Source organism: Cyprinodon variegatus, unplaced genomic scaffold (genome assembly GCF_000732505.1).
Source record: "Cyprinodon variegatus isolate N-32 unplaced genomic scaffold, C_variegatus-1.0 Scaffold698, whole genome shotgun sequence".
In the NCBI taxonomy this organism is placed as follows: Eukaryota; Metazoa; Chordata; class Actinopteri; order Cyprinodontiformes; family Cyprinodontidae; genus Cyprinodon; species Cyprinodon variegatus.
The window spans coordinates 56,813-72,547 of record NW_015151151.1 but is presented as its reverse complement, the minus strand read 5'-3'; the positions used below and the strand labels follow the sequence as shown (position 1 = coordinate 72,547).

The following is a 15,735-nucleotide window of genomic DNA, read 5'->3' as shown; positions in this document are numbered from 1 at the left end:
TTGACCAAAGCTTTCGCGACCCCCATGCAGAACATCCGCGGACCCTCTAGGGGTCGCAGACCCCCTGTTGAAGACCTCTGCTTTAGGTGACAGAGCAACTGTCTTAGAGCACCAATTATACCAGAGTTGTAAAGAAATATTTAAACGTTTTGCATTTTAAAGTGAAAAAAAAAACAATTTTGTGTGTCAATATGCTCAATCCAGAACTCCTCAATAGAGAAAGTTTTAGCTTCACCTGGTTTAATTTTGTAAAACAAATGTTCCTCTTTAAGGAACCCTTTGCTATCCAACAATTAATTGATTAACAGGAAAAATAATCAACAGATTAATCGATTTGCATAATAATCGTTAGTTGCAGCCCTATTACATATCTGCCATAGGGGCATGCAGGTGGTGCAGTGGTTAGCGCAAACGACCCATGAACAGAGGCCTTAATCCTCGACACGGCCGTACTGGGTTCGAATCCGACCTGTGGTTCCTCTCCGCATGTCTCTCCCCCTCTATCCTACCCCCTTTCCTCTCAGCCTACTGTCAAAAAACAAGTAACTAATGCCATAAAAACTAAAAAAAAAAATTCTGCTATAGGAAATCTGTTGCCGTCTTAAACAACCAGCAGTTTATTGTATTTTTAGCTTTTAAAATAATAATCAAACACAATTTCAAGCTAATTAAAAAGCAAAATAGCTTTAAATATTTCTGTTTCTTTTGATGTCAGTCTGTTTTGAAAATTCAATTTTCCTTCGAGTCAATGAGTCGATGCAATCAGTTGGTTTTCCTGAGATAGAAAACTTTGACTCAATTTGACTGTATGATCTGGTTGAAATGTAAAGTGCCTTGAGATGACTTGTGTTGTGAATTGGTGCTATAGAAATAAACTGAATTGAATTTAAAAATTCTTAATTTAAAAAAACCTAAAGCTGGTAATTCTTATAGTAAATTAGTCAGTTCTTTATATAATGTTTAGCCTCTATTAAGAGCCATTTTAGAGGGTTCATGGAGCCACATGTGGCTCCGGAGCCGCAGGTTGCAGACCCCTGGTTTGGGCTTCAAGCGTTTTTACACCATATGTTTTAAAATATCAGCTACTTTCTGCCTTCATAACTGTTTTTTTTTTCATGTCTTAAAGGAAAAGCAAATTATGTTCAGAAGAGTTTTATTGATACAACCTGTAAGAAAAACTTTTAAATGAAATTCATTCAAAACATCCACTCTGTCTGAGGGCTAACTGTGCAGGAGCTCAGCGAATAAAAGGCAATTACCAAAGGAAGCTTGTAATCAAAGTACTTGCTTGTAAGCAAGAAGTACTTTAATACTAAATAAATAATTTAAAGCCAAACCTTTGCTCACAAAACCTGCACTTTGGAGGTTTTTAAGCAGCTGATCCCACATTTGTTTAAAAACAAAAATCAATAGATTAGCGCACTGAAGAGGATTTTACTGTCTTGGAGAATGAAGACAGTAAATAAATAAAAAAGAAGATATCCCACTGGAAGCTGTCAAGGCATCTTCTTCTTCCTTATCCAAGCTAAAAAAAAAAAAAAACTTCAAGTCTAAAATCCACAATTTCTGGCAACAAAAGGTGTTTGCACTCTGTTGCAATTATGTCAGCAATAACAGCAGCTTTGCTTCCCCACCCACCAGTTGCACAACACAGCATTTCAGCTAAAACACAATAAAAATCGGAGCAGCCATTACTCTCTCCCAGTTCTGATTTAGGTGTGATTCCTCTCTAACAGCAGGCTGTGATCCTGTTGAGCAGTCATGCTGACTCTGAATGGAGTTGCTCCTCTCAGCTATGAAGCATGTGGGTGGAAATAACAGTTCTGAGGAACAGCTTCAGGCCTGAGGCCCCTAAACCAGTTTCAACTACTTTCTGACAGAACAGATCTTCTCAACATTTTAGTCTAGATTTGAATCAAATCTGTTCCTTGGAAAAAGCTGAAAATGGTTCAATGATCATGTTCTTGATTCTAATCCAGGATAAATGTGTTTCCAGCAGGGGTGGATTTAGGAAATTTGGGGCCCTAGGCAAAAACAGGCAGGGGGCCATCTGACTTGAGAAAACAACATATAAAAGAGACCCATCATACAGAAACAGAAAATTCAATAGAATAGACATCCATTATTTGTTCTAGGTTTTGTCCCTTTTCTTGTTGTTTTCCTCTCTATGTTTTGTATTCCACTGACTTTTCATGCTGTCTCAAAAGGAATAAAAGATTTTTTTGAAGCACTTAGCTCACTTAGCTGATTGCTCCTTCCTGTGTTTCCAAAAAGGCAACGGCAAAAGTAAATAAGTCACTGTAGACAAGCCATGATCTGCTTATCTGTTCTCCATTTTTCATTTTGATGAAATAAAAGCTGCATGAATCATGACAGGAGCAGGAGGCGGGGTTACCAATCTACTTGCTCTGTAAAATACATGCAAACATCAGTTTTATGAGGCCCCCATGAACTTGGGGCCCTGGGCATCTGCCTAGTATTGCCTAATGGTAAATCCCCCCCCTGCTTTCCAGTCAGATAGGAAAGTCCTTAAACTCCTCAAATGCCATATGTTTCAAACTAAGCAGAGATTAGCATCCATGATCGCAGAGATGATGGGTTAGTTAGGTCTGCAGGCAGGTTTACAGGTGTCAGCTTTAAGAAGGCTGCAGAAAGCCACCATATCCGCCTGCGCTGAATCTCACTAAACCTCACGGTGCAAAACAAACTTTGAGGTGGAGATCCAGCTTTGCAAACAAGCTCTTTAGAAAAAAAGAAGATCTGGGAAAACGCATACAATCCAGACAGCGCAGGTTCAAAGACCGAAAACACTCTTCAGTTCCCTTAAATGGGGTTTTTTTTACGAGTAAAAACTAAATATTTACACGAGGATTTACACGAGCAAAACAGAACCGACGGTTCCACAAAACAAATGTCCAACTCACTCCATCTGTGCTTAAAGTTCATCAGCCCAACTCCTTTCCTTCTCCTGGTCACAGCTTCACTCATCGCTGCTAGAAGCTGCCGACGCGCCGCTCGCCTCTCAGCCGCTCCTCTCTGACGCTCCGCAGCGGCAGCTCTTCGTCTCCATCCCTGATCAAACAGCGCATCCGTCCGGGTCTCAGTCAGCGTCAGACACGCGGAGCAACAGCGCTGCTGCGTTCAAGTCAGGCGGAAAAACGAAAGCTCGGCTCTCCAGAGGTCTCCGCACGGCGGATGTGGGCGTTTACCGGTCAAAGTTGGCGGAGACCGCTTTCATATAGAGACTTTAAATAATATTAACTGGGTAAAACTAGTTAGAAGCAATAATCTGTACACAGAACGGTTGTTTGAAAGACCTAGTTGAAAAAAAAAAAAAAAAAAAACAGCATTGAGCTGATGTAAGACAGTTAAATAAAAACAAGAAACTTTACAACATGCATGTTTCTACTGTAGGTTAGCTGTAATATAACTATCAGAATTAAATCATTTCTGGTGCAAATATTTCATTAAGTTCAGTTTATTTATATAGCGCAAATTCAAAACACGTGTCAATACAAGGCACTTTACAGTTCACTAGATCATCCAGTCAAATTGATTGAAAGTTTTTTATCTAAGGAAAACCAGTTGATTGCATCAACTCATTGAATCTAATGCAATCCCTCACACTAAGCATACTTATAGCGACAGTGGAGAGGAAAAACTCTGTTTTAACAGGAACAAACCTCCAGCAGAACCATACTGTGGAACATAAGTTAATACTATTTAAATTGATTTTTTGTATCATAATATGACACCAAACCAAAACAGTGCATAATTGCACCAAATATATTAATGCTCTGAACTTCCCTATCAATGTGTTTTTTTGTTGTTGTTTTTTTTTTTTTGCACCACTTTTTTGTTCTCCCTCACTGTTTACATTTGATCACAGCTGCACTTTAAGAAAGCTATACAAAACAAAATTTGTATACACTCTGTGCATACAAAATAACAATAAAAGTTGTCGAAGTCTAAAGCATAGGCATTTTTAGACAATTTTGAAGGGGGATGAAACACCCTTAAATTGAATCATAGCACCCCTAAAATATTTTTTTTTTAGATTGAATGTGCCTTTTAAATTGAAAAAAGTAAAATAAAAAAAATACTAAATATAGTCTAAAAACTATGCAGTCCTTATTACTATTAAAAAAGATAATATAAAAAGTATACATACTCTCCCATTTAAGATGGGGGGAAAAATTAGCTGCCAGTGGAATCGTAAAAATTCTATGAAAATTGTTCCATTAATTTTGAAAAGTGTTTCAACAGAAATATGAATAATAAACAAAAAAAACAGGTAAACCAGCACGATGGAGTTCCTCAGCTAAAATGTTGAGCAACACTTTGAGGGAATCCCTGCAATCAGGTGTTTTCCTAAATGTTCAGTCAGATTTCTACTCCCCTTGATAGTTTGTTGGTAAAATGTTAATGAGCAAGGTCCTTTAATGTGTCTGGAACTGATTTTTTTAAATCATTTTTATTTTAAGATCACAATTTAAAATCAGTATTACAATCTATCAAATCATCATTTTGTATGTTTTTATATGTTTTTCTTTTTTTTATTAGAATCACTGTTGTGAATTTATCCTTTTTTATCGGGAGTGTGTCTCAACTTTCAAGCACAACTGTATATATTTACCTTATTAAATACAGTCCATGTTAGGATTGCCAGTCCAAAGAGGGAGAAGTGTACAAGGGGAAGGAGAGGAGCAAGATTTAAGGTAAGGAAAAGCCAGGTAAGTTTCGGTACAGCCCATCCGAGAAGAGGAAAAACGTAGGAAGATATAACACAAAAGTCTCAGATATGATTTGAGATGCTCAGCACCTCTGATCCTAGAATCGCCCCTGGTCTAAAGTAACATTTATTCTAAACAGAAGATATCGGGAGTAGTGTTGCGCCTTTACTTACACTGACCCATACAACCAACACACTAAAACCATTTTTTCTCTGTGACAATTCTTACAGTTTAATAAAATGTTGCTCTGGAATATCTCCAACCTCAGCTTTTATTTCTATAGTGTTTATCATCATGTGATGCATTGGTCAGCCTTTACTGTCAGCGTGTTTGAATTAATCAAATTAGTCCAATTAAAGGTGAAACATTTCTGAATAACATATACCTGGCTAGTAAGGTTGGCGTTTAAAGGACTCTTCAGTGCAGCAAGCATAATAACATCTAACCCAAAAAGTGGCAAACATATTCAATAGTCTAACCAGCAAAGAACCAACCGCAGAAATGATTTGTAGTATAAAGCTGTACAGACAATATGTATTGTAAGGCGTCAGCAGCACTTTCCAAGCCTTTGGTGTATCAACCTATTTGTATTGCACCTTTTAAAATAAACATCACAAAGTGCTTTAACAAACAAAATTATGAAAAAATAATATGGCAAAAGTGGACAAAAGAATGAGCTCCTAGATGTATTTGAAAAGAAGCCACAGAGTGCAGGGGGAAGGTAGTTCCCGGGAGTCGGCCACCTTTAGTTTTTATTCTTATTTGGGGGACTACCAACAGGTCCTGATCAAAGGACCTTTAGGCATTGATTGTGGTGTAGAGATATAACGTCAGAAATGTAAATTAGTGTCTGTCTATGGACTGCTCACCAGGTCAAAAGCAAAATCTTCAAATGCATTTGATGATGAACCACAAGCTCTATGAAGTTGCACTAAAAGGGGGAGTTACATGACAGAACTTTGAAGATCCAGTCAGGAGCCTAGCAGCAGCTTTCTGCACTGACTGCCACCAGTCCAGGGAGGTTTTAGTTAAACACGTGTAAAGGCCATTAACTAATTAATAAAACCAAGACGAGATGAAACAACAGCATGGATTAAGATTTACATTTCTGGATGACCAACAGCAGGGCTGGCTTTGGCAGTATTTTGCAAATACCAGAAACAGGAATGAACTGGAGCTTTTACATGATTTTCCGTGGCCGGCGAAACCGTTGTCAAAGGTTCTCCCAAAGATTCTTATTGAGAATTTGGTCAGATAACCAGGCTCCTCAAGGATCTTATTTCTCTTCATAGTTATATTTTCTGGTGCAAAGATAATTACCTCGATTTTATCCTCTCACAGACATCCACTTTTAATTGAAATAACACTGGTTACAGGTACAGTGGAGGATGGTTTTTTTTTCCAGGGTGGATCATTAAAATAAGTGGTCCTCCTAACTGTCAATCACTCTGGTGATATGTTTACATAAGGGCGTCCTATGTGCTTGTCCCCATTTTCACTTACCCGTGGTGAGTCTGACATAGAGGAAAAATTGCAAATCTTCTTATGGAAAGTAAGCCTGTATGAGCGATGGAAACAGTAACTTTTAAACAGAGCGTGCACGAGGAGAAATGGGCTTGTGCATGCTTTCACATGCATTTAATAGGCATTCCCTCCTTGGAGGTGGTGCAGGGTTGTGCATGTGCATTTTATTTTAAAATGGAGAGGGTGTGTCTTTTCAAAAATTCCCCCAAATCCTCCACTATACCTTTAATAAAATGTTGAGTTTTGAGGAGATAGAGAAAAAACAGTAATGGCCCCAGGGTAGGAACAGCAAACCGGTCAGAACAAGAGTGAGAGCTGTAAGTAGATGAGGCCAGGACAGATTGCCAGGACAAACATTTCAAAGCAGAATCTGAAACAAAAGCCCAACTCCTCAACCTATCTAGCAGAGTAGGATGGTCAATCAACAGTGTTGGTCCAACATAAACAGTACAGAGCTTTACCTGCTTCATAATTCATCATCCATTAATAATCCAAGAATCATTATTGGTTGCAGCTGGTAATAAACAAGTTAAACATTTACATTAAATTTAATCCATGTTTTGCCCTATCTCTGTACAACAGAAATACTGGAAATTCAGATAGATTAATGGAAAAAACAAACTCCTGTTTAACATCAAAAGAACACAAATCCCCTGAAGCCTACCCCAAAGGGAACCTCAACAAATTCTGTCATTTTTGGTGAGGAAATATCTTTATTTAGTCCATGTCTTAAGTCCCCTTTCCTAAGTTTATCTTAAGTCTCACATCTTTAAAGACTAAAGCAAATATTTCAAGGTTAACCCTAACCCTTTTTTTGCAACATAAAACTGACTGAAACTATACTAAAGGCTTTTTAAGTTTTAGTCGATTAAAACCGACTAAAGCTGGTAATAAACAAGTTAAACATTTACATTAAATTTAATCCATGTTTTGCCCTATCTCTGTACAACAGAAATACTGGAAATTCAGATAGATTAATGGAAAAAACAAACTCCTGTTTAACATCAAAAGAACACAAATCCCCTGAAGCCTACCCCAAAGGGAAACTCAACAAATTTTGTCATTTTTGGTGAGGAAATATCTTTATTTAGTCCATGTCTTAAGTCCGCTTTCCTAAGTTTATCTTAAGTCTCACATCTTTAAAGACTAAAGCAAATATTTTCGCTCCAATTTCATGACACTGGTCACATCTCTAACCCTGCATCACTTTGGTTTAGATTTTTAAATCAGAACTGTTTGTACTTTGGCATAAAATTCAACCTGGAAGACTCTTAATCAGCCTAACCTGGAGCACTTGCTGAAGTCACCCGCTCAAGCTTTAACCATTCCAAGACGGGCCGCACGCCACAGCCTCTCCTTAGCCAATCTGTTCTCAAGATGCTCTTCATTAAGACGAAGGCCCAGCTTCTCCATTCAGCGTTTCAGCTGAACTTTGACCCACGTCCACCCCATCTCCTCCCTCTCTCCTTCCTCTCCGTAGCTGGGCATACACTGTGCAATATTTTCAATCTTTGCACACAGCTGCAACTCAAACTGTACTACGAAACCGCAGGGTTTAAAAGTGCACAGCTCATGATGTAATAATGTGATCTAACTGCCCACACTGCATGTCCAAAAACCACGTCGGACTCAGCAACAAGAGATGGCGCTGGTGGGACCCGTCAATTTGGATAAAGGAAAACTCTTGTTTGCAAATGCGCAGTGCATGAGGTTCAGGTAAATCCGCTCATAGCTCTGCTTCAACAGCAGGATTTGTCCACGAAAACCTTATGACGGCCGACTGAATTTAAAACATTTTGGATGTTTTGTGACATTTGTCATGTCATGAGAGGCTGATTGCTCTTCGTTACACCCTGTATACTACACGACGCAAGATCAGGCTGAAAGTCGGCCAAATCAAAAAAATTCTTGCACGAATGGAGAATTGGCCCAGAAAGGGCAAAAAATTGTACAATGTATGCCCAGCTTTAGGCTACGTTCACAGTGCAGGCCTTAATGCTCCATTTTGATTTTTTTGTGAACTTTTTTTTTTTTTTTTGCGTTGCCGTTCAAATTTCCAATTAAATTCGACTTGTATGTGATCTCCTGTGTAAACTCATACAACACAAGTGTCCAGCATGCGCAGTAGAGGGTGCAATGACGTCACAAAGCGTGCTTTGTGTTTACGGAAGTTAACATGGATGGTAGTGCTGTAGCGCATCTAAGCGATTTTTTCCCAATCTTAAATAGTTCATCTTTTCAAGAGGGTAAAAAAAAACACTACTCTCTACATTATTGTCCGCCATGGTTTTTGTTTTTCTTCCCGCTTCTGCATAGCAAGACACAGTCATATTTTTGAGTTTCCATCAATGAGACGAGACTAAATAAAAATTAGCGGGTTATCTTTGGATGTTTAAAATGCATCCTTGTGCTGTAATCTGTTAGACAAGCTAGGCAGTATCAGCCGTGCTACTGCGTCTTGTTTGGTCATGCAGCCCACCTGACTTGCAGCACAGCACATTCTCCATTGATATTAATTTATACTTTCTGAATGGTCTGGTACTGCACGCTCAACTCTGACAAATTATGATCTTCCAGCTCTGCTTGTGCAGAAATGCGCGGCGGGTCTGTGCTTCTCACTCCACATCGATGGTTCGATCTCAGCAGTATGGCTCTTCCTGCTCTTGCTACTTAATAAACTATATTTGGCTGATCATCCTCTGCCAAGCTTTAAAAAAATCACTTTTTCTAACTATCAAGATTTTATTTCTTCCAGTTCACAAGACGTGATACTAAACATTCTTCAACTTCTACCAAAAGGAATCCCTAAGTTATATCAAAAGAACATATTTCATTGCATACTGTTTCTTTTTGGATAAGGAGCCAGGTGAAAAGGTACATAGATCTTTGAATATTTCTTTCTCATAGTTCTCGTTTCTATCTTGTATTTAAATATGATGTAAATGTTTCCTTGTATTATCACTAAAAACTTTCTCTGTTTTCATTAAATATTTGATCATTTTAGTTAGCATCTTCATTCAATTTAGGTCTGGATTTTCATTACAAGCAAATGAGTAGGTTTTCTCTGTAATTTTTTTTATTAGACCCCTGTGAATTTAAATGCACTTTGACCCCTGAGCAGTGGCAGTGGAAACCCAGGGGCAAATTGAAGAAATAAAGCCAAAATTACCAAATTAGAAAGAAGAATGATTTTTTTATTTATTTTTTTTTTTTTGGAGTAATGATGATTTTATTGATCTGTGTGTAATGCATAATTCATAGTAGAAGTAATTCATAGTCGGGATGTATTTGCTTTACGATGGAAACCTTGTATGTCTAAAACCATTCCTTTATTGCACATTTTGTTAGCTTGTCTGTCTGCTATAATAACCAATGTGATGTGTTGAACTAGATCTGCTATTTTCACAACTTTCAGTGGCACACTTTTGTATAAAGTAGGGCATTATTTCATAAAAAACTTGTTTTGAATTCTATAAATTAAGTTTTCTACCCCAAAGCAATGATGAACTCCACAGCAGCATTCTATATCCAGCAATTGTAGCATCTAGGCTAGGGCTGTCAGTCTGGTAAAGAATGTGGTTGTTATTTGAAAAATTGTAAAGGTTAACTTTTTTTTTTTTTTTTTGCAAAATAAAACTGACTGAAACTAGACTAAAGGCTTTTTAAGTTTTAGTCGATTAAAACCGACTAAAGCTGGTAATAAACAAGTTAATTATTTGCATTAAATTCAATCCATGTTTTGCTCTGTCTCTGTACAAGAGAAATACTGGACAATCAGATAGATTGATGGAAAATAAACAAACTCCTTTTTAACATTAAAAGAACACAAATCCCTTGAAGCCTAAGAAAATACCTTTATTTAGTCCATGTCTTAAGTCCCCTTTCCTAAGTTAATCTTAAGTCTCACGTCTTTAAAGACTAAAGCAAATATTTCAAGGTTAACCCTAACCCTTTTTTTGCAACATAAAACTGACTGAAACTAGACTAAAGGCTTTTTAAGTTTTAGTCGATTAAAACCGACTAAAACTATCACATATCGTAATGACTATACGGAAACTAGTAATAGTTTTCATCCTGAAGACTAAAACTAAGAATGAATCTAAGATGGCTGTCAAAAACAATACTGGGATGAATGCAATCTGGCTGTTCAGACACAGGTTGCATTTGAAAAGATCAGCTTCGTATCGGATTCAGGACCACAGACTGTCCCCTCGGTCGCATTCCATAAAACTGGACCTGTGTTGTTCAGACTGCCATGAAAAGATCAGATGCAGGTCGCTTATGGGCAAAAAAAAAAATGATTTGGGTGACCTCAGGCTGCAGTGTGAACGTAGCCCTGGACAAGTCATCCCCAAAATCGGTCCTGGAGGGCCGCTGTCCTGCAGGTTTTAGAGGTTTCCCTGCTCCAGCACAGCTGATTTACATTAATAATTTATTAACAGGCTTTTACTGAACTGCAATTATCAGAATCAGCTGTGCTAAAGCAGAGAAACCTCTAAAACCTGCAGGACAGGGGCCCTCGAGGACCGACTTTGGGGATGCCTGTCCTAGACCCTCTTATCCTCTGGTTTATTCCACCACCAGTGTCTGGGCCCTGGAGGAAAGGTTAGTCTAATCCTCTGAGTTAGTCATCTAGGCTCAAGGCAATTTACACCATAATGTCTTCTGTCAGGGTCCGAGCGCAAACATTTATTTAAATTCATATCAGTAAAAGCTCTCTAATGGCTTTTTTTCTCAGTGTGAGTCTCTCCATGTCTTTGTCCTGCCAGTTCAAATCCCATTAGTCCCAGTCATTATGCCCTTTATGTTCAGGTAGTGATGAAGCAGTTCTTAGCTTTGGACTTTTCCGTTTGGCTTCTTGCTCTTTACTCTGGGAGTTATTTTAAATTCATGTCACTCTCCTAAACCCTCCAGCTAAAATTCCAATGGCAAAAGGACTCTGACCTCATGGGCGAGGCAGCTATAAAAAACAATGCCTGGGGAAAGACTTTTACCTTTTACACATTCAGACTCAACAGTCAACATAATGAAGCAATTTCACATTAATTGAAGCAATAAGGGTGGAAGAAATATCCTTTATTGCCCCACAGTGGGGGTGTTCTTTGAAGTGAAATGCAAATGGTAGCATTCAGATACAAACAAGGGTAAAAAATCTCATTAAGAAAATTTAGGATGTCGGACCCTAAAGGAAAGTTAAGTTTATAGCATAAGAAAAATATAGCTACTAAAAAGGAAATATTTAGATTAAAGTGCTCGAAATAGCAGCAAAATTCAAAGAATGTACAAAACCTGGATTAAAACATAAAAGAACAGAAGATTTAAAAAGAAAAACTGGGCTGCAGGAGCAGCTGGAACATGTCTGAAGTTTTAAGAGACAATTTAAAGATTTGAAGAAATGAAAACATATCAAAGTGTTTGTGAAACCTGGCCTTCTGGGTTTCTGTCCACCCTTAAACAAAAAGATCACACGACACAAGCGTTGGAAAACAGTCAGTTCTCAGTAAACATGAGACTCTGACACCTGAAATCTGATTTCCGTGATCTTGTCTTAAAGTAAGAAGGTTTAATCAACACCAGCTGCAGGTGTTTGATGTCACCGCTGAGGATCAGCCTCATGTTAGCTTCATACATACCAAATTTCTTCAGCAGCTCTTGAACCCGTCGTCCTTCTGAGGGGCCGTCTTCATCTATAACTGAGGTTATAGAACATGTCAGATTAAAAACCTCTTTAGAGAAAAAAAACCTTTTAAGGTTGGTATTAAACACACTTCCTTTTAACCCTACATTTTTATCAAAATACATTTTTTGTTGCTTTTGGAACAAGTTTAATGACATTTCTTGCTTATTATTTTATATTTAACCCAAACTATATTTGCCTTTTATTATTAACCCACAATATAGCAGTTGTGTTAGCAAGCAGGTAGTTGGCCTTCATCTCTTTAGGGTACCAACACATTTATTCATGCAATTGCAGCACATCTTGAAAAATAACAGCATTTCCTTTCACAGATTCATTTTTTAAGTTTTATTTTTACAAATTTTTGTCGGTTTTGAAGGTCCTACAGAGATTCTGGCTCAACTCAGTTAACTAGCAGCTATCAGGAACCTCCAGCCCCATTTCACCTGGGTTGTGAACTCATTTCAGAGTCACTGAAAGCATACATTTTATGACATCGTGTAGCCAATTTTACCTCAGGGCTTTTACTTTATGAAAATAATCATCCATAAAACTACTAAAGCTTCAAGGAGATTGGGCCTGACGTAAATTTAGATTTCAATCCTAAATCAGTCCTTATTTTATGAAACCATCCAGGAATTACCTTTTCTGGATGATTCTCGAGCTGATGAAAAAGACGCCAACCCTCTCCTTCGATCAAATCCCCCCTCATCCTCACTGTTGTGCCTTTCTGTAGAAGAAACCAACAGGTTTAGCGAACACATAGTTAAGATTCAGCAGAAGATTAGATCCACATGATTATTCCCTGGTATGATCGACCGTCTTACTTTTGATGCGAAGAGATGAGAAACGAAAAGTCCTTCGTGTGTTGGGAGAAATAATCTGTTCATTTTCCTAAGAGGAATTAAAAAAGGAAAATTAGATTTTTAAAAAATAAACAAGCTGTTAAAATCGGTTCATTGAGAAGATAAATAACAGATTTCTAATGTTTTAACACAGTTTAAAAATCATCACACACATAACATAAACACTATGAGCAGATTAAACAAATCTTTGCTTGGTATTTACCGATTGTTTCATGGTTTATAGGGTTTTTGTGACTGATTTTGACTTGGAATACTGCCACCAGTATGGTTAGTCATTTATACTGGAACATCTCCAAGAATAGCTGGATAAACAGGATTTCTTTAGCTTAGTAGGAAGTATTTAGGTCAACAATTCATATGTAGACCTTTATGACTGTTTTAATCAGAGAATTAAAAACTACAGTGTTTTATGAAACCTTCTTTTGGCTTATATTTTTGTTCATAACTTTGACAAATTCTTTTAATGCATGAGGAAAGCTTTGTGCTTCTCAGCAGCAGCTTTCGCTCTTAAAAGGATTCCCAAAGCAGATCGTCCGCTCAGGGCTTGTCATTGTGAATAAGGCTCATTGGTTCTGGAAGACACGCTCTCTATTTATAGGACAGAAATGACAGGACATGTCCCTGTCCTTTGGGAAATCTCTCCAGTAATATAAACCACTGCTGTAGGAGTGGAATGCATCATGACGAGTGAAAGCAAAGTGTCTGTGATACTAAATCATTGTAATTAAAGTTTTATATTTTTTTGTCCTGCCTTTATTTCTTATCCGCCTCATTTAAAGCATAAATAGTTTCTGTTTAATGCATTGTTGGGTCTCCCTGGGAAAATTCTCCCTTTGCAGGAAGTGATGAGTTTTGTTTTTCTTCTTTGTTTTGAATAAATGACTAAGGAGCTGGGATGTAAGCATGAGCAGAGGAGATAGAAGTCAGCAACCTGAGCTGAAGGTCCAAGAGAGACGGCTGCACTGACAGTAATTCATTTCAATTCATTTTATTTCTATTGCACCAATTGACAACACGTCATCTCAAGGCACTTTACAGTTCACCAGATCACACTGTCAAATTGAATTAAATTTTCTATTTAAGGAAAATCAGTTGATTGCATCGATTCATTGACTTGAAGGCAATCTCTCACACAAAGCATGCTTGTAGCGACAGTGGGGAGGAAAAACTCCCTTTTAACAGGAAGAAACCTCCAGCAGAAGCAGGCTCAGTGTGAGCGGCCATCTGCTGAGGCCGCCTGGGGTTCAAGGAGACAGAAGCAGAGATAGAAAAAGAAGCAGAGATATAAAAGGCAACTGTAAAATATGATCCTTAATTTCTTCTTTTTCATTTCTTTATTTCAAACATATTAATGAGAACTCATTGATCCCTTTCAGTTTTTATTAAATTTTTAAACTTGGTCAGGTGGATCTATCTTTTAGCTGCTGTGTAATTGGACATACCCATTAGACCACAGAAGCACAATGATAATAATAAATAAATGAAAAAAGAGAAACAAACTATTAGACCCAGACAATTAATATTATGCTATATCTGCAAAGTAAATTAACAAGTAGAAGATGACTAATTAATTTAATACATCATTGAAGTTAAAGGCTCTAAAACTAACATTGTTCTTTGAAGAAAAACAGTGTTTAAAAAAGACCTTTGCAAAAACTTTAAATGAAAAGAAAAATATTAAGTGAAACAAAAGATCAGGCTGCAAATCCAAGGAATCAAACCATGAATTTTAATTTAGCTTGTGATGAAAGACGAAACGGTAAATTTCTTACAAAAGAGATGGTGAAAAGGAGGGCTTGTATAAGCGTGCCACCTCTAGTGGTCAAGCAGCCTCTGTGGATTTCTACAGCTTTTTAAGAGATATTCGGGTTATTTATTGCCTTTTGTAAAAGTAAGCCAAAGTATGTCAGGGTTAGCTTACAAATAACTGAAGAAAACCTGTATTTGAAGTTCATAAAACTGTCATGATCTTAACGCAGATGACTACTTAATTATAAATTTCATTCACCTGTCTAACTTTGCCTGTTTGTAGTCACTGCTCATCTGATCCACCTGCTCCTGCCTCTATTTAAGGTGTTTGCATCTAGTTATCAGGGGGAGATTATTCTCGTTCCCTCGTGTCAATGGTGAGAGCATTTTTAGTGTTCCGTAGTGTTTCTGATCTCCTGATCCTGACCTGTTCTGCCTCTCAACCACTGAACCTGCATGTTGCTGTATGATCTCAGAGGTAAGTGCGTTTTTTGCGTTTCTTAGTGTTTCTGATCTCCTGATCCTGACCTGTTCTGCCTCTCAACCACTGAACCTGCATGTTGCTGTATGATCTCAGAGGTAAGTGTGTTTTTTGCGTTTCTTAGTGTTTCTGATCTCCTGATCCTGACCTGTTCTGCCTTTCAACCACTGAACCTGCCTGTTGCTGTATGATCTCAGAGGTAAGTGTGTTTTTTGCGTTTCTTAGTGTTTCTGATTTCTGATCCTGACCTGTTCTGCCTCTCAAACACTGAGCCTGCACGTTCCCATCTGATCTGTTTGCCTGACCTGGCTACGGACTCCTCCATGTTCTCCGGGGCTACAGCATCTGTGACACTCTGGGCATCCGCCGCATCTTGTTGGCAGCCCACCGGGTGGATCCTACCTCGTTCTCTGGTGATGGACTGAACCGTCGTCATCATCCTCCATCAGATTATTGTGGTCACTAACCTGTTTCTCTCTCCTGCAGAGGTTAATGCCTTAGACACCCTAGCCACTGCAGATCTGCCTTTTTCAATAAAGTTTTTTTGAATTGTCGCACTGTCTGTCTTGCCTGAATACTAGGTTCTTCTTTTTTAAGTAATGACAAAAACAGTATTTAAATCTACAAACTACATTGTTGTTTCCAGAGTGTATGTCATGATCTGGCCTGTTTGCTCCTCCTTAATTAGTAATTCCTTTCACCTGT

The 15,735-nt window shown here is 38.0% G+C and overlaps 1 protein-coding gene across 1 annotated transcript in view; it reads right to left on the bottom strand.

Moving 5' to 3' along the window:
* Positions 1-15,735, bottom strand: part of dennd2d (DENN/MADD domain containing 2D) — a 64,111-nt gene that overhangs the window by 44,259 nt on the left and 4,117 nt on the right. The window contains exons 2-4 of the mRNA XM_015394605.1: positions 12,762-12,828; positions 12,578-12,664; positions 11,891-11,950 (exon numbers count right to left, since the gene is read on the bottom strand). Of these exons, the coding sequence (XP_015250091.1) occupies positions 11,891-11,950; positions 12,578-12,664; positions 12,762-12,828 (214 nt within the window). The remainder of the gene's footprint in view (positions 1-11,890; positions 11,951-12,577; positions 12,665-12,761; positions 12,829-15,735) is intronic.